The following is a 20031-nucleotide window of genomic DNA, read 5'->3' as shown; positions in this document are numbered from 1 at the left end:
TCTACAGATCAACCTCTCCATGACTCCAAAGACATGACTACTTATTCCTATTGAGTTTTAAGAAAGAACTACTAATCTATTTCTCTCTGAGATAGAACCTTTTATTCATAGGTTGTAGTACCGCATTTAATAGATGTTCTAGCATGGGGCTTGTGACTGGCTGAACTTGACAAGTCCTGACCTCCTTGTATTAAGATTTACCTAGATACTGTTATGAGTCCTCCATGAGGTCTTAAGGCAGAAGAGTGTGTGTGTGTGTGTGTATGTGTTGTGTATACATATATTTTTCACATATGTATATGAATAATATATATACACAACACACACATATATGTGTATGACCATACATATATATATTTCAAGTGCAGAGAGCAAGATAATTGATATTATGGCATTTTAATTGGGTTTCCATTAAGCTGAGCTATATGAAATTGCCAGTATTGCACCATGTGGGTCACACAAAGGTAGAAATTTCACATGGTACAGTCTCACATTGCTGATGAAAGTTAAAGCTCTCAAAAAACAAACAAAAAAGGGTAGAAAATAAAACAAACAGAAGTCTGTTGCTTGCTGTCTCTTTTGCTCAGTCTAGGGGCACCTGTATGGCCAGGACTACTACTGTATGTCAGAAGCTGCTAACTTTCAGGGATCTTTACGGAAATGCATGTCTTATATGAAAACAGTGGCCCAGGGTAACTATCAGGGCAACTGGATCGTCGTGAAATCTTGGAGTGAACCACTTTATTACCTTCTCCTCTAGCTGGTCTGAATTGAGTTCCCTTCTGCCCTAACGTGGAGGGCCGTTTCCATGCACTGGTTGTTAGGGGATGTTAGAATGTTTAGCAAGCAGGACAAGCATGACAAATGTCTGCCTTTTTGGCGCAGTAACATTTTCATCAAAGCAGTGTACACATCAGACATATTTACCCAAATATCTGTAGCATAATTCATGGAAAAGGAAATCTCCCCCCCCCCCACCCCTCCACCTCCCAGTCTGGCTGCTCAAAGATGCAACAAGGACCAAGTCGTGGACACAAAGAAACCGAAAGCCAATCAATAAAGAGAAGCCTGTCCCCAGGCTTAATTCAAGCAAGCCATTCACTGAGTTACTGTGATGATGGACCTGTCAAATCCAGAACATACCACGAACACATCAGCAACACCAAGTGGCATGCAATGACCAGATGACCATTGGCCCCACTGCCATGCTTTGATTGGTTCAAGCTCAGAAAACCATCTCCCTTGAGAGTTCAGACAGTTGGCTTTCCACAAATCAAAGTGAGATTTGAAGTAAAGATTTGAGGTGAGGTCAAAGGCTTACCAAATGTTTCCTAAATGCCAAGAAAAGATGTTTGCCTATTGTCATTCAATTCATCAATAAGATTATAAAATTACCTAGTCCAGTCAGGTCTTTTTCTTTGGGGGAAATCTCTGCCCACACCAGACGGTCTTCATTCTGGAGGTCAGCATTCAGAAACTCTCAGGGTACTCCGAGATAATCAGCATGTGATCATTTAACCAAGAAGATGTTGGGTGGGGAGTTGCAAGGTGGCCGTCAAGGACGTTCTGGCCAGTCCTGAGGCTACTGGAGTTCAAGATTTTCCAAAGGCCCCTGAATCTTTAATTTGATGAGGGCTTAATTTGTGCTGAGAAAAGGTAAAATTCTACCGACTGGGGACATCAAACTTCTTTCCCTTTCAAGATGTCTGAAGAGTGAATCTCATGATTAGAGAGAAAGTTTGTTGCAGCTTCTCTTTTGATCAAGTTGACAGCCAGTGAGCGTGACCCAAACATTCTCTATTCCTGCTGATTGTACTTCCTATTTTGAAGGAGTTTCTTTGGGTTAAGAAGCTTTTCTCTTTGTCATCCTGCCTTTCTTCTAGAAAGTAGGAACTAAGAGTCTCTCCCTACTGATATGACACTGTGATTGAGTAAAAAGAAATGATTACACAGCTGCCCTGAGATAATTCTAGATAATTGGCATCTTAATCTAGATTCGAAAGCTATTCTGATCATTTCACATTTTCCCCCAAATATGTGTCTTCTCTAAAAGGGTCTTCCTTCTCTTTACCTGCTTACTAAAAATAAAAGGAAGTACCACCATTTCATAAATACACTTTACAAATCAAACCAGAAACATCACTTTAAAGATTGTTTTCTGGTAATTTACCTATTACTGCATTTCCCTCAATGCAATATTTCCATACGTGGCAAGTGTCTTGCTTATAATAAAGTGAAATAGGGCTAGCAATCAATTGCCTCAGCAACCAAAAAGACCTAATGTGCAAATTTCTTTAATGAACAGCAAGAGGCCAATTATATGGACAAGAGTATATTTAGTTGGTTTCTTCAACTGAAACTATTACACCAAAGTGGGAATTGCAGAGTTAGTCAAGATTTACCAAACCAAGAATGAGGGCAATTTTTCAGTAGGACATGTTGCCGGTGAGAAATCTTAATATTAAAACAACAGATTTCATAAATACATTTGCATATATGGTGCCCCCAAATGCAGCAAATTGTTAACTTAATTTTTAAGATGAACGCAAACAGAGATGGCCAGATTCTCAAGTAATTCTATCTAAGAATAGTATTAAACATTGTTTTTTATTTTCCAAATGTCTAGATTGGTTTTATTAAAGAAAGCAATTTAAATTATATCTTTGTAATTAACCTTTTTTTCAGCTTGGGGATAGATGCACTTATACTGAGAAGCAAGATAAAAAATCCAAAGACATAAATCTGTTTAAGATTCTTATAATTATGCAGCAGGCTAAAGTTACTATGATTATAATTATATACAGAGTGGGTGTTGGAGAATTTAGCATCTAGAGATATTTTCATAAAAATAATTAAGGGTTGTAGATGAACCACATTACAATTGATATTTTGTGAGTCTTCAGTGTGCAGAATTTAATAGCATTAAGTCTTTTCATTTGTAGAATGATCTTGAGGATTTCAAGATTGTCATCATTTTTATTAGCTTTTTTGACCCTCTCAATTTCCCTAATCTAGTGTCAAAGTGTATTGAAGACAGCAACTTCTATAAGACATATTTTGCATCCTGGCAACTGATGATTGGGTAACTGGATAATTTAGGCAATTAGAACTGCACGTTGACAATAGTTTGGGTTCCTCTGGAAGCTCCCTCCAGCCTTGAGAGCTCGTGATGGCTGTTCATAAGAAAACAGGAATAATACCTGCATACATTCAGACAACAGATCTCAATTCTATCTTGCCAAAGAGCCATTTTATTACAAGTTTAGGCAGGGGGTTTTCAAAGTGAGGCTTTTTGGGTTCAGGAATTTCTTTTGCTTTAGTATACCTCAGAAGAAGTCTGTAGTTACAATGAGCTAACGACACACCTTGTGAGAAATGGAATGGAACTGCAGAGAAAGCATACCACAGCAAACCAAGATAAGGACTGAGTCACAAGAGGCCAGGGAGGAGAACCAGTGTCTGCCGACACTCCCCATTCTCGAGTCCAAGACATCGCCTGCTTACCTGTCGGACCCAGCATGCCTCAGCCACACATGCAAATTGGTACCATTACTGTTTTATTCATGAAACATATTTTTAAATTAAAGGAGTCATTACCCAAAATAAGCACCCTCCATGACATTTGTGCATGCAGAGCATCTGAACATTCACATTTATGTCCTCAGAAAACAGAGCCAACGATTTGCATTCGATATGGAAACGCACACTTTTTTTTTTTTCAAAGCACTTATACAAAAATAGCTGTGGCTTGCCATTTCAGAAACCGAGTCATCTGTTAAGCCTGGGTAACGCGTAATAGAGCTCCTCCATCCCCCAGCCTTCACCCCCGATATCCAATTCTGACTTCTGCATTTCTTAAACCTTTCCGCTGCCAGTCTTAACATGTGGTGTGCATTACAAATAAATGTTGGCTTCTGTTCGTATGGTCATTGGGCGTTGCCAAAAAGAACAACTCTCCTTATGAATGCCAGATACACCTCCCCCATTCCTTTGGTTTGGATTAAAAAATGCAATAAGGGGAATGCTTTCCTGGATGTACAAAGATGTAAAAAAAAAAAAAAAGGGGAAACGGGGTGCTGAAAATCGAGGTAAACCTGCAGGATCATCTCCTGGTTTTTGTCCTATGCGTTAGATGAAACCAGGGTCTTACAGAGAAGACCATAAGATTGGTACAGGGACTATACTTTGAGCATGCAAGGTGTGCTGCCACAGGAATTGAGATCAGGAAAACTATGCACGGACAAAGTGTATCACTATCTTTGTGTCTCAGCAGAGAGGGCGAGTGTTTAGAATGAGCTAGGCGTCATTGTGCATCCTCTATGTGGCCCCCTGTTGACCTTCACCATGAGACCTAACTTTTGGGGTGCTGCCTCCCCAGCAGTCATGCATTTGCACCAAGACCAGACGAGAATCTCGTCTCCCACGAGTTAAGTTAATTTCCAGGTAAATGTCAAGCATGAGAAGGAAGGCCCTTACCTGTCACTGTAGGCAGCAGCAGTGGCAGGGGTGGGCTGGGCGTAGCGATATGCAGCGTAACCACCCTAAAACACAAGGAGAAAGTGGACTTAGGAACGCAGAGGAAGCCAACTCAGGGCGCCCGATTGTGAGACCACATCAGAACAGTGGTTACCCACCTCTAACAAACTGAAGTGGAGGTTAATGAAAGCTTAGTATGGAAACACGCCAGAAAGATGGGGGGTGGACCACCAACCCCAGCTGGATGTTAAAGGTTAGCAGTTGTAAGCATATCCCAAAAGGACAACCCAGAGACCCTTTGAAAGAGATGTACCTACATGTTAATTAATGGTAATTGTTTTGGGGTGGGGAGGATTATGGGGAATTATTTAAACGCTCTTTATGCTTTGCTGAACTTTCCAGATTTTCAAAAATGAGTATGCTTTACCTTTACTTATCAGCTATTAACTTACAGTTTATTCAATCTTTGATTACTTCCTTAAAAATCCAATATTGGTCAAGCTAATGCCCTGCTGTCTTACTTTGATATTAAAAAAAAATAAGATAACCCTTTGATTGAAAGTGTATTAGCCATCTCTTGCACGTGTAGTTGTTCAACCACTAAAGCAGTTAAAGACGACTGTCTCCAGCTTTCTATATATCACGTAATGATTAAAAAAAGGAATGGTGAGCACTTAAAAATTCTGTCTTTTCAGCTAAAGATATCACACTGGTTCAGATGGAGAATTTGTTTGGTGTGGAAAATACAAAGTCTTCCAATTTGTAAATAAAATCATTAGGAGAGAAAAAAATCTGAGAAAAATAATTAACATTTAGTTGTATGTACCAGTAATTGCAATTGTTCAATTAAGCAGAGGACAAACAAATGGGCATATTCTAAAGGAACTGTGTTCAGTGGAGCATTGATTATCAAACTGTGAAAATAACAGAGCTCCTTGCTCAGCAGACCACAGCGATACATCAACCACTGTCGAATGATTTCAGCACAGTTAACAAGCAGGATCCAGTCTCCACCGATAACACAGGGACCATTCAGGTTCTAATTAGAATACATAGTCCCATAATCCTCTGGGAGAAGGGTTCTCACCCTCACTGGAAAGGGGCAATTCAGGACAGACTGCGATGTCAGAGGGCATCTAACAGCATAAATAACTGGTGTAATGGGGGGATTTAATGGTAGGGTTTTGGGTGAAGGAGTTTCATTATATTTGGCTCCAGGTATAGGATAGAAAACAGATGAACGAGAAAACTGCAAGAAGCGTCGCTATCACTTACACAGCAATTCCAAAAAGCTAGTTTCTCCTTAATCAAGTTCCTTCTTTGGATCATGCTAGAGACGATACCTCCAAGACATGCTGACAGATAATCACCAATAATTTGGAGCCAGTATTAAAAAAAAAAAAGTCTCCCTTGAAAAACAATGTGAAAGTTAAAAAAAGAGGTCTTAGCCAGATACCACCTGGTGTTCCAAACACCATGTCCTCTAATTAAGAATGGAGAAACTCATTAAATGTGCTGAGGAGATGGAAAACCAAAGCAATTGTCACACCCAGCACCAAGCAGATACAGAGTGACGCGCTGAGGAATACAGACCGACGGGCTGAGGGAAAATCGGGGTCACCAGAGCTCTGGAGCCATTCTTTCCATCTGCTTGCCCATCTCTTCAGCTTTCATCACGCAGCCATAAAAGACACAGGTCTGCAGGTATGTATGTTCCTGAACTTAATGAGGAAGGGAGGGGCTGGCACTGGCTTCCTGATTGCTAGGAGGCCTTAGCTGCAACCAGCTGAAAGCTCTGAACGGAGAAAGTTTGAGTGCGTGTTTCATTTTTTCTTTCACTTCCAGAACGGAAAAGAAAAGTTATTGCAAAGTTCTTTGCATCAAGTTCCGTGTCAATCAATCATGCCTTGGTGACTGTGAATTTGGTCCCAGTAAAGATTTCTGGCCACGTCCTGCTTGCAAACCTTCTTTGAACTCTGTAGGACTCCCCCAACTTCTGCAATGTTTTCCGTCAATGGAAGCAGGTAGCAAGCTTGATAAGTGGGAAAAACTGTGGCAGTGCAAATAGAATACACCTAAAACAAACCTCACTATTAGGTTGATACTTATTGCATGAATATAAAATGGATGTGTGTACACCTGGGATCCTGCAGAGGGACTTATCTATAACGCTTCAGGAAAGATCCATCCTCTGTATGTCTGCCTAATGACTTGGCCATTTAGAGAAAATAAATGTGTTTCCATGCAAGACAGGCACAAGTGGTCAATGTCCTGATACTTATCTTTGTTATTCAAGAATGTGTTTACAAGTATTCCTGATTCATGAGTCAAGGTCATAGTTTGCTAAAGTCTGTGGAACCAGTGGAGAGATTTTGACCTTGGTCAGTGATCTTCTTGCTGTCCAGCAGACCTGACGATATCAGAAATGTTCTATCTCTTTGCTGTCCAGTATGGTAGCTGCTTGTCCTAAATGTCTACTGAACCCTTGAAGTGTGGCTGGTACACCAAATGGAGTTTTTGATTTCTTTAAGTTGAGTTCATTTGAATTTAAATGTACACAACCACATGGGGCTGGTGGCTACAGTACTGGACAGCCCAGGCCTAAGTGAGCCCTGAAATATGTAATAATTGGAAAAAGAAAAGGACTGGACGGCTGGGTGTCACCACATCTATATACTGCATTGTCTTCGTTCGCTATTTTTCTTCTGTATGAAATCCGTTTAAGGGGAAAACCAGAGTTGTGTATTAACTCCGTATATGTGTTCATACACTGTAAAGTAATAAAAAAAATACAAATTGCTTTAATTAGCCGTTCTAACAGGTGACTCTAATCAGTTTTATTGCCCTATATTTTGCAGCTTGTTGAGCAAAGCCAAAGCTTCTGCAAGGTTCTGGAGTAATGTCTGAAAAAAGCAGCACTCACTCCTATCTGCGGTCACCAAACCATGTTCACATTGAAACTGGTCCTCCCAGACCTTAGGACAAAAAAATGCATCCTTGACAAGTAGATTTTTCCCACCACCAAACCAAAGGTAAAAAAGGGATGACAAACACAAAATGGTCTACACTCCCTACTCACAAAATGTACTCACTTTCACATGCGAGGCAGCAAAATACAAGTGTGAACTTATAGAACATACACATTTTAAATGTCATTATGGATTTCCCCTCTCAACCTGGCCACCACCACCAGATGCGGCCATGGGAGATACTGACTCACATGGTCAGAAACACTTCCTTTGTCAGCAAGACTTCTGGAGGTCCACTGGGGGAAGTTATCAACTAAGGACCTTTAATGATACACCAATGAACCATTTTCAAAATTGTGCTTGGTGGGATATTCATAGTGGCAGGGAAGGGCAAGGTTTCATGACCAAACAGGTTTGGGAGATGCTGAGTGAAATGAAATGAAACTGGATACTCATTTGTGGAACTTTGTAAAGCATTATTAATGAGCCCTGTGGCTCTCCATTGCATCACAGAGTGGTTTGACAACGGAAATCACACGTTTAAACTTGAGGGCATACTTTTGGAAAAAGATGTTCAAATATCCAAACGGCGAATTGCTTAGGAAACGAGGTAAAATTTTTGTCATTGGTGGGGACACAGGGATTGGGTAGGGCTTTTCCTTTCTGAGAACATCCAAGGATCTCACTTTGTCTAAAACAGGTGGATTAATAATATACATAAAATTGATTCACTATGACATTTAAAGAACATTTGCAAAATGTAAAATATAAATCATTACTCTTTTATCTGCGTATGTTCAGCTATTTTTGAAATATGGCAATAGAAGTCCTGTTTTCTTAGAAAGTGAAAATAAAAGTTGATGTCAGGAATTTTAACTATTTGGTCCTCTCCTAGGTCCAAGTACCCATTTTTTATATTAGATTTCTTATTAAAACTTGATTAATCTCACAGTAAAAAAAAAAGTACCTTCTTAATTGACTTAATACTGAACCAAAACGAGGATGCAGGTTACAGGGAAACCCATGTAATAAAACTCCCACTGATCATTAGTTTTCATTCCTCTTTCCTTTTATTTGACAGTTTTAATGTTGGTTTTAGACCTAGCCAGCTACACTTCGATGGATGTGTTGATTTTTTTCTGTTTCCTTCCTACAAGTTCGTTCATTTGGGTGTTGCTTCAGCAGTAGGAAATAGGTTTCAGAGCTACGGCAAAAGTTGTGAAATAAATTTATAAGAAGCTACAATGAAACCAGGGGAAGTTATGTTAGCTATGCTGACTCTCAATGCTGGATGTATAAAAGGCTTTTTGGTTTAACCATCCCAGTTGACTCCAGGAACCTACTAAAAAATTTTTTTCAGACTATTGGTTCAATGAAACCCTTGAATTATTTTCACTGAGTTTATATTCATTGAAGCCAGATACATTTTAAGCCAAGAAATGAAGAGCCAAGCCAGACCTTTTGACACACAATCTAGCAAAGAGGGAAACATTTCATGATGAGCATCTCTCTTCTAGAAGAATTCACATCAAAACTGGAAAATTCAGTTAAGTCTTTCCTCCTTCTATGTTAGAGACCATCTCCCCTCCCCGCAATTGTCTTGTTAGTAGGATTTCACAGCAAACCCACAATCAATAGTGATGAGTTTTTCCACCAGCCGGGATTTCATACCTGCAGCAATTTATTGCCATACACAGGCTCTTGATACACTACTCTATAAGGAAACAGAAATGTAATGTTTTTCAATGCAAAAATGAAATAAAAGAAAATGCATAAGTCAGACAGAAATTCCAGAGCAATTCATTTACAAGTTTGCTTCTCTTATTTCACTAAGACCTAAGAGTGACCCATCAAACCAAAAGAAAGACTAAGCAATGCGGAGCCTTTTTTAGCTACAAAATCTCTGTAACTGAGAGTATCAAGACGGTGGGGCTGGGGATCAAACCGCACTCACCGTATTTGTGTTATAACCTGTGTTTATTTTTAAAGAAGAAAAAAGGATATTTTCATGGCTTCTTCCCTTACCAGCATATTTCAATAGTTCAAGTTAACTCGCTCACATTTATCTCTTTATCTCATGATTGGAATTCTCTGGAACACCTGAGGATTTAACTTTGATGCCTAATGATTGAGGCAATTAGGATGACAGCACAGTAGCAACCATAACTGTATCAACGCCTTTATATTTTTTAAAATTTAATTTCATGTAATAACACAACACAATTGCATTTCATGAAACAATGAATCACAATGAAGCTATCAAAGCTGCTTTTCACATATATGACAAGAAACATTGTGTGTGTGTGTGTGTAATATATATTTTTTATATAGTCTGGCTTTTCTTTCCAATTTAGTTCTACTTAGCCTTCCTTTTTAAGTTAAAATCTACATTTATGGAACTACAACTGTAAAAGTTCTTTCTCTCTCTCTCTCTCTCTCTCTCTCGCTTATTTGAATGTTTCAAGTACAGATATTATTCCCTGTGGCTTGTCCACCCCATACACTCTCCATTATCCTCTCACTTCTCACTCTCCCCCTTTCCTTTCTTTCACTGCATTTCTCAAGTTTGCTCAATAGGGACAACAGTGTTATTCTGTTGGCCCAGGGCTTAAGGGTTGAACTCGGCAATTAGATCACATGGGCTCAAACCCCAGTGACAGTGAAGATTTCTGAACAAATAATTTCATCTCTTTCCTGAAAAAAGTTTCCTCCTCCGGGAAAAAAAAAAAATGGAGGTGATGGGTAATGAGATTGCTCCTTGATAGGACCACGTGCAGAGGGAATGAGGTGATGTAACAGTTGAGTGTCTTGTCTCTTACACAGGACGTGCTTAACTTCTGGATGGGCTGTTGCCTCCTCCCCCATCGTTACTGACCAGCCTAATGACGACCCCCAGCTGGATCAGATCCTGAAAACAGGATCTCAGGAATAAACACTTGGGGTTTTTATCTGGAGAATTTTCTCTTCCCACCTTTCAATGCTACTGACACTTCTGTCCTGAGCTCAAACATCAGTGAAATGAGGACACCTTTTTAAGATCCATGGACAGCAGAGTGACATGAATGCAGAAATAATTGTATTTAAGTCATGGTGTCACCCAGAACCTTGTTATAACGGGATTTAGGCGTGATGCAGAAATGCACTGGAATCTCATCCAGACATATTCACTAGGGAGCCTCTCAGCTGCATTGAGTGTTAGAAAGCTTAGGGCTTTTCTAATAAAAGGGAGCGAGGTTAACATTTATAGTCTATGTCATCAGGACTTCCCTGGTGGCATGGTGGTTAAGAATCTGCCTGCCAATGCAGGGGACACGAGTTTGAGCCCTGGTCCGGGAAGATCCCACGTGCCGTGGAGCAACTAAGCCCGTGTGCCACACTACTGAACCTGCACTCTAGAGCCCGTGAACCACAACTACTGAGCCCGCATGTCACAACTAATGAAGCCCACGCGCCTAGAGCCCGTGCTCTGCAACAAGAGAAGCCACTGCAATGAGAAGCCTGCCCACCACAGCGAAGAGAATCCCCGCTCGCCGCAACTAGAGAAAGCCTGCAATGAAGACCCAATGCAGCTCTAAAAAAAAAAAACAAGAAAAAAAAGATACCATTACTCTATATCATCTCTCTCTCTCATTCTTCCTCTCACTCTCTGGCTCTCTCTGCCCTCCTGCTCCCCCGTCTTCTCTTCCCTTCTTTCCAGTGCCCAGAACTCTACTCTCTTACTTTTGTTTCTACTGAGAGTTTCTCAGATCTTTTTTAACAGCTCTATTATCATTTCCTTCTCTGCATTTTCAATAGTTATCTTTTGATCAAATGCCATATTCTTTGCTATCTCCCTGAGCAGGTGAAAACACTTGTCTTGGTTCAGTTCAGTAACCCTTATTTTCAGCTCCTTGATTGACGCCAGCCTTATGAGATCTCTAGCTTCACCCCTAAATCTAATGGATTGCTTTGCAGGTCCTGGGGACGTGGTCCTTCAACTTTCAAATGGTTGATCATACCCATGTATCGCTTCTCCTATTGTTTATATATTTTTTCATTAACTTGGCCCACTTTTTTTTTTTATTGACGTATAGTTGATTTACAATGTTGTGCCATGGCCCACTTTTTAATTCAAAAGAATTTATGGAAATGGGTACCACTAAACAATGAGTGAATTTGTAGGTTTGATAGGCTAGTGATGGAAGCTCAATTCCTACCTTTCAAAATACTAAAAGTGTGTGTGTGTTTGTGTGTGTGTGTATGTAGTGTGTCCTCAGGTAGAAGGGACCCACGTGACGACTTTTGTGACCCTCCTTGCTGACTCAGAAATCCCTTGTGTCCTCTGACGTGTGGCCATCTGCACTGGGCCTGAGCATAACAGGCAGTATTTCCCCTGCAGGGCTGGGCTCCCTAGTAAGATGATTCTTCTCTGCACTCAGCCCAAAGGAGCGGCCCTGGTTTTGAACCTTAGCTTCTAGCTCACAGCATCTTCTTACAAATCCACTGCCTCCAGCACTTTCAGGATGTCCATGCTTATCACTCTCTCTCTCGCTTCAATCTTCTCTTCCCTGAAACGTTTAAGAGGAGCTAATTCTGGGTAAGGGGGATTGCTAGTTACGGGGATCCTGCGGGTCTTTCAAATCCTCTGTGCTCTGGCAGGACTGGGAGATGCCAGAGGGCTCCACCATCAGGTGGGAGGGATGGGGACCTTGGACGACAAAGAGGAGAAGGAGTGGAGAAAGCAGGGTATGTACAAAAGGTCAGTCGTTCTGGTACCCATGCTGTTATAGTTGCTGGGTTGCTCTGATCCACTGTCAAGGCTGAGGATAACCGGGGCAGGAAGATTTGGAGAGCAGCCTCCCCTTACTTTCCTTAAAAGTAACCAAAGCCAGAAGCTTACTACTCTGCCCAATAAAATGAAAAAGAAATAACTGGTTTAGACCTATTAGAGGGGACCAATGTGTCTAAGACATGTCCCAGGTCTTCGGAGGATGGCCCTAGACCTATTTATTGTGCACTATTTTTTTTAACACCTTTATTGGAGTATAATTGCTTTATAATGTTGTGTTAGTTTCTGCAGTACAACAAAGTGAATCAGCTATACGTATACATATATCCCCATACCCACCCCTTGCGTCTCTCTCCCACCCTCCCTATCCCACCCCTCTAGGTGGTCACAAAGCACCGAGCTGATCTCCCTGTGCTAGTGCACTATTTTTAATGAGATCAAACAAGCAAGCCACACACTTCCTTTAAATAAAATAGAACCTTGCGTGCCTTTTTATGAACCTCTTTAATCATCATTTCTTTAAAAAAAAATGGAGCACGGGGGACATTTCTAATCATCAGAACATACCAGTATCTAAAAGGAGGTAGGGGTAGCAGCTTGAAATCGCACATTCAAGATTATAATATACTTCTGGCCAGGATGAATCCTGCACCATAAGCTTTAGAGTGCAGGAAATATTCATATTCTTTTTTGCCTTAAATCAACTTAAGGCCATCTATGAGCCCTTGGTTTGCTGCCCTGATGGGGCAGAGTCTAGTTCATCACTGTCCCCCACATACATACACCACCCATGCAGCAAGATTCCAAAGCCGCCTTCAGATACAGAGTAAAGTATTCCAGAAGCTACCTTCCTGGAAAGAGGACAGAAATGTGCTGCGTAAACAAAGCTAAAACTTCGTATTTCAGTTAGCTTTTCCGTCACCGAATTGCCTGTCTGGAGCTGCCTCCTTAAAATCTTATCATAATATGAACAGTGGGAAAAATATATAAATGTTTTTGGCTAGTAGGGTGGCTTGATAAGGGCAAAAGGGACAGATTTCTAAGCCTTGGCACCAGGAAACTCAGGACTTGAAGTTATTGACGTAACTCTGTTCATCCAAACCTCACCCAGTGGGAAGCAAAACCCCCAAAAGGAACCGAAAGCACAAAGGGACTTTTTTGGAGCTTTTCTCCCTGAATGGAGTTTCTCTTTCCACCTTAGTCTGGATGCTCTCCTCTGAGTCCCTTTGCTCTCTCTACTTGCCTTGTTCTCGCGGCTTTTCATTGGTCTCAACCAATGCAGATGTTCTCTATCTGTTACTCTCGCCCATTCTTTTTCCTTATTTGTGGGCTCCTACTACCTGTACCTTCAGGAAGCTTCTACTTCCTGTTATACAAAAAGCTATGAGGCAGGGCTTCCCTGGTGGCCCAGTGGTTGAGAGTCTGCCTGCCGATGCAGGGGACATGGGTTTGTGCCCCGGTACGGGAAGATCCCACATGCCGCGGAGTGGCTGGGCCCGTGAGCCATGGCTGCTGAGCCTGCGCGTCCGGAGCCTGTGCTCCGCAACGGGAGAGGCCACAACAGTTAGAGGCCCGCGTACCGCAACAACAACAACAACAACAAAAAACTAAAAAGCTATGAGGCAAGGAAGAGACACCAATTTGACCTACCCATAGGACAGCACAAATAATTCAATAAGTCATTGTCATCTTACAAATAATTCAATAAATTATTGTCATTTTATAGAGAAGGGAACACTCAGTAAATGGCAGCTAATAATTGTAATGTGTTTGATTTTAGCTAGGCTTAGTAATGTCCACATGTTTTTTCCCCTTGGGTGAGTGTTGATGAAGATAGTTTTCCTTTCTGTGTATTTTCTTTTTTTTCTAATTTCTCCATCCCTTCTCTACTCTCCTCCATTTCCAAAATTAAAAATAAAATGTCCTAAACTAAGTCCTAACTCCCTCCATTTGCATCCTCTATCCAGAGGCTACCCTAGGGGAAGGGTATAGACTGATGTTGGGGTTCATGGGTTAACTGAGGATTTGGAGGAGGCCCAGCCTGTTTAGCCCCTGCCTGCTTCTCTATTTAAAATGGTATAAACTCAGAGTTTGGAAAAAGAGGACTTGAGAAGGAGCGGATGGAGCTACACACACAAGAAGGAAATAGGTTGTTCCCTGGGTGAATAAAGAACATGTAGGTTGCTCTTTCATTTCATTAAGGGGGGAAAAAAAAACCTAACCCACAGATTATAATAAATGTACTTGATGCAATTATAATAAAACCCAAGTTCATCATTGATGGAGATTAATACTCTGCCTTAAAATTGTAATTATTTGAAATTCGAAGGGAAGGAAATTAAATAACTAGTGTCTTTCCTATTTTCTAGTAAATTGCCTCAATTTGATCAGAAATACGGTTACATTTTTCTTTGTTATCTAATCTATAAAACAACAAATATGATTCCACTGAATTTATTTGAGGTCCCTCGTAATAAAAATGATATGATTTAGAAAATACCCCCCAACCCCACCCATTTCTTTTAAATTGTGTTTATTCCAAGTCATTTTCAAAACATTGAGGCTAATATCATACCATGGGTGAATAACTACCTCTAGATCAAGTTAGGTAAATTTAATTATGGCCCCATAATGAGAAACATCCTCCTCTTCTCTAAAAGTGAAAAGCTTAATAAAGTGGTACCATTTAACAAACAATTCTAAATTGGACAAATAATTCTAAATCAGGTAACTGTTTGGGGGAGATGGAGGGAATAAAGAGTTGAAAAAAATAAGAGTTGAATGCACAAGTTGGCCTGTATTTTGTTAGGAGATATTTCTTGCTAAAATCATCAGTGGGGGAGAGAGAGAGAGAAACGGGGTTTGGGGGAAGAAATATCTTTCTGGGGCTGTAGTGATCAACAATTAAATATATTTACAAGAAAACATCCAAAACATCAGCCATGAAAATATATTTTCACCCTCTACAGCTGGTAACTACAGCTGTCATCCTACATATTATACTGAAAACACACAGACCATACTGAGAACTTCAGAGAGGATTTCTTTTTGAAGGAGGGTCTTTAATTTGACATGGGAAAAATGTCATCTTTTTGGGGAAGGTGTTTTGCGTTTATTCTGAAGTTAATCAGGGAGTTAATGCCACTCACTCAACAGCACGACGGCTATCATGAGCAGAAGGCCTTCAGTCCTCCAAGCCTTCGAACTTTCTCACAGGAAGAGAAAACGGGCGGCACCCAGTAGAGAAATTTGCAGCAAACTTGTAAAAAGAATGACTCGGGAGGAAACAAGGATGGCATGCACGTTAATGAATACTTACATAAATGTCTGCACCATAAAATCCATCCTGGTAAACAACACTGCAAGGGTGCACACACAAAGAAAAACATTCATATTAGTGCATTTCCCCATGCAGACACACCAACCCCTGCACTGGCGAAGTTAGTCTGGTCACAAGATCCGAAACACAGGAACCGAGGATCGTTTTCAGATTGGTTAAGGAGGTTGGAGACAACGGCAGTCCATCAGACTGAGAAAATTAGGCTGGGGTTCGGTGTCGGCCCAGAATCAGGACATGGTGGCGTGCTGGGTACCAGACTTTCCAATCTTTCCGGAGGGGTGTAGAAATGCAAAGAGGATTCACGTTTATTTTAAGTGACCCGCGCAGATATGAGGATCGGGGTTTGCATTCAGCCAAACCATCTAGGTCCCCCCGGACAAAAAATCATCTGCTTAAAATATATGATCGATAAGAGCAGGCGTATGGATGTCACATTTTCAGTACGGGTTAGAGCTGAGTGACCTCAGGGGCATTGCACAATCCAGACAATCTCAGAAACTTTCTTCTGTATTCTTTCACACTCCAGTATTCTATTTGGTAATTCCACGTGCCCCTCTTTTATGGTACATGTAGAATATCTCTAATTATACGGGTGTGTGAACAGGTGTGTAGATGTGTGTGCAAAAATATGTGTGCTTTTGTATATGGGTGTGCTTTGTGCGTATATATGAATGTGTGCGTTACTTTGAACATGTAAATGCATACGTGTGTGCATGTGTATACCATGTACATGCGTATAAGTGCATGTGTGTACATGTGTATATGAATGTAGATATTGTGCATATGTGTGTAGTAGTATGTGTGTGCACATCTGTGTGTATGTGGGCTCATGAGTCATGTGTGTGTACACGCCTATGTCTGTGTGTATATTCGCATAAATTATAACCAGACTAAGCAGACTCCCACATAATGATTGAACAAGCCTGGCCTCACAGCCGCTCTCTGATTCCTGTCCATTTAGTCATCTCAGAGAAGGGACTTCACAGGACGGGGTAAATAAAAGATCCTGGACTTTTCCAGAAGTTTTTTGGTTTACCTTGAGTGAAATATCCAGGAAAAGAAGCTCACAGCTCTGTGCTCCTAGGAAACTGACTTAAAATTCCTAAGCATTAAAACGGGTTTAATGAGGATCCCATGTAGCCTGCGCACCTCACAGGCCTTTGTGAAGATCCCAGAACATCTCAAATACAAAAATGCGGGTTTCTAAGGCATGTTTCCAAAGGATAGCAGTTGTTATTAATAACCTTCCCTGATCTCTTCCCCTGGAATTTACAGATGATTTATGATTCTGTCAAATGCGCCCCACCGCAAATTCTCCAATGCGCCCCACCGTCGAATGGAGCTGCAGTCCTAACAGAAGCAGGACTTTGATTACCGAAGGATTCCAGCAGGTTTCAGGAGCAGAGTGGACCCGCAGGTAAGCCAAGCATATCGAGAGCCAAGGGGAGACACTCGACAACACGCACATGCACACACGCACACGGCAGTGACACTGGTTTGCTGGAGAACACTGCAGCGTGCTTCTCAGAGCTTTTCAGAGTTGATTGGTTAAACCCCAAGTACCATCATCTTTAAAAACGGGGCAGGGATTTCACATGCTAAGTAGGTCAGTAGGAATCGCTTTCAGCTGTTTTTGTTTGGATCGAAAAGGCGCTCCGGTTCACAAGAGCACTTGTCAAGCAGCGTCAAACCCTAATCCGAGATACAGAGGTAAGTGGCATCCTGAGCTAGGCTTTGATTTCTCTTTCAACGTTTCCAACATAAAAAGATACTGCCTGTTGGGGGTCAGAAGCCAGGGCTGGCCTCTGCCAACAAGACTGGGCCCAGAGCTGATCATTCAGCCAGATCAGAACAGCACTGTCCATTCCTCCATGACATCACGCCCTTGCAAGTCCTGGTCCTTGTGCCAGGGAAGCCTTATCTCCTGATAACCTCATCCAAAAGCAGAACACCATTCAAGAGCCAAGTTAGAGAGGAAACACACGGGCATCTGGGTCACAGCCTCAGCAGTCAGCAGCTATGCGCCCTGGGACTAATGACCGAAGCTACCTGAGCTTCACTTCTTCATCTGTGAAATGGGGAAGGAGGTTAAGTGCCCACATCAAGGGAGGATTGAGTTAGGTGATGTGTGCAAAGCGATGAGCGAGGTAGTTGCCAACAAAGTTCTAATTAAATATCACATCACTATGAGCTTTATCCAGTGCCCACCCCAAGCGGAGTTCTTCCTCCTTCCTGTGAACACCAGCACCACGTTTTCCAATCCTCAAATCCTCACTTGGTCCAACAATTTTAAATATTGGTCAAATATTAAAGGCATTTGTGTAGGCAGCTCATTTCACCCTGAAAGTTGCACCCAATAGCTTACTCAACATTCTATCCCACTTGATGGCCAACACATTGCTTTTCACACTGAAGATGTAAGTAAATATCTATTGAGTGAACACTGCCCATAGTTTAAAGGGGGAGTTGGCCATTAGTAGGTGACAGAAGGTGACACAGAGCAATTCTAGGTAGAATCTTCATCTGGTTATTCAGCATCAATGGCTGTTGTCAGTGAGGGGGGTAAGATTCGAAAACTGGACCCTGGGACTTCCCTGGCAGTCCAGTGGTTAGGACTCTGAGCTTCCACTGCAGGGGGCATAGGTTCGATCCCTGGTCGGGGAACTAAGATCCCACAAGCCACGCGGTGAGGCCAAAAACAAACAAACAAACAATAAAACCCAAAAACCTGGACCCGGACTTAGGATACCAGTGCAAGAGGCTAGACAGAATGTGATGCACATGTGAACAATATATTAATATTTAACCAAACATTAATATACATTCAAATATGGGAAGGGATGCCTTTCTCTAAATATTTGTAGAGGGGGACTCCATCTGTGTCTGCTCTTGCAGACATTGGGGGCTGTTCCAGGGGGCACAGGACCAGGAGTTGCTGAGGCAGAGCTCTGGCTGAGAAAAGGGCCCCTTCTTTCATCAGGACAAGGTCTATGCACACTGTGGTCAGCTGCGTGCCTCCATGGCAAGCCTCTTGGTACCAACAGCTCCCAGAAGTGAGTCAGGAACAGGCCCCGATGTTTGCCTTAGGCTTGTTCCGCCAGGTGACCTGGCTGCCACGCTCTGCCCTCCGCCATGGACCACAGAAGATTACTCAGGGACTCTGACATCCCACGTTTACAAGACAGAGAACCAAAGGGAACATGCGATCTGGCGTCTCATTTGAACAGACTCAAACAAACTGACTGATGAGCCCTATTCCTCTGCTGTTGAAATGCTTACTACCCTCCAACCAGGATGCTGAGGCTCAGGGCAAGTCCACCAGCTAAGGCTGCCCCCAGGGAGCTTACAGGGAGGCACAAAGCCAGGTACCCTGGTGTAAGGTGGCAGCCGCGAGAGCTGCTGCAGAGGAGGGGAATGATGGCGCTCTGACCTGGTAATGGAAGGAGGAGAGCTGGCATCAGAGGTGAGGGAACCCCAGCGAACGGCCCAGAAACCCCAGCGCCTGAGCTAGTTCAAGAGGAACTAGGGAGGAAAAGCAAGCCAGGCAAAGGGAACAGCCAATGCAAGGTCCAATGTCTACAGGGTCCAGGGCATAATTTCTAGTTTGGGGGTGTTCAGAGGCTCAGCCAACTGTGGTGGCTTCCCTAAGAAAGGAAGTGGAGAATTCTAGCTGCTCTTACAAACCGCCCAGGGTAGGGACTGCTGGTTTTCACTATGGGCAACACCTGCACAGTTTGGAGAGAAACGAACCTGAGGGTGAGTGATCTACCTTCACAATGACTCCAAAAAGCTAGGAACCGATATGGCCATCCTCATTGGCGGCATGAAACAAAGCCACTTGATGGGCTGTGAGTTTCATCACGATACTCTGTGTTTTTTTCCTAAGTCATAGCATGAATGTGATCGCTACGAGCCCTCACGCCTAGAGAGCGATTCCTCTGTGTCCGTCCCTAGTCTGACCTAATTATCATTATCCCACCTAATCCTCAAAATACCCCTATGAGACGGACAATGCCTCTTTGGACATCAAGAGAGTGAAACGGAGAGAGCTAGGTACTGACGAAGAAGCTGAGATTCTAGCCCAGGTTGTATTGGCTTCACAGCCCACATTTTTAATTGCCATGGCAGGCAGCAGTGGTCAAACTTCCGCAGGCATCAGGACCACCTCGAGGGCCTGTTAAAACACAGATGGCTGGGCCCCATGCCCAGCCCAGAGGTTCTGAATCAACAGATCTGGACGGCGGGGTGGGGAGGCTGGGTCTAAGAATTTGCATTTTTAACAAGTAATGGGACGCTGACGCTGCCGGTCCTAGGACTAATAGGCTTATTGCCCTACGGAGCACCAACCTCCACGTGTCATTTTACTTTACATTTGAGACAACCCTGAAGGTCAGCTTCCCAGGTCCTATTCTAAATAGGAGCTGGTTATAGGCAAGCTCTTAGAAAGTCCCATGTTGGTTTTCGAGAATGGATCCAAA

At 42.3% G+C, this 20031-nt stretch overlaps 1 protein-coding gene across 13 annotated transcripts in view; it reads right to left on the bottom strand.

Annotated features, from left to right (window-relative positions):
• The window catches only part of RBFOX1 (RNA binding fox-1 homolog 1), a 362962-nt gene that overhangs the window by 33088 nt on the left and 309843 nt on the right, over positions 1 to 20031 (bottom strand). For 8 of the 13 annotated variants that reach the window (XR_009535050.1, XM_060122300.1, XM_060122295.1 and 5 more), the window contains exons 10-11: positions 9117 to 9159; positions 4477 to 4541 (exon numbers count right to left, since the gene is read on the bottom strand). Coding sequence is in view for 10 of the 13 variants with exons in the window: in XM_060122300.1 (XP_059978283.1) it covers positions 4477 to 4541; positions 9117 to 9159 (108 nt within the window). In the remaining 3 variants the exon portion in view is untranslated. Of the gene's footprint in view, positions 1 to 4476; positions 4542 to 9116; positions 9160 to 15532; positions 15573 to 20031 lie in introns of all 13 variants that reach the window. The other 5 variants (XR_009535051.1, XR_009535052.1, XM_060122298.1 and 2 more) reach the window with 2 other exon arrangements.

This window comes from Lagenorhynchus albirostris, chromosome 15, assembly GCF_949774975.1.
Source record: "Lagenorhynchus albirostris chromosome 15, mLagAlb1.1, whole genome shotgun sequence".
NCBI classification, from domain to species: domain Eukaryota; kingdom Metazoa; phylum Chordata; class Mammalia; order Artiodactyla; family Delphinidae; genus Lagenorhynchus; species Lagenorhynchus albirostris.
This window is presented reverse-complemented; position numbering and strand designations above follow the sequence as displayed.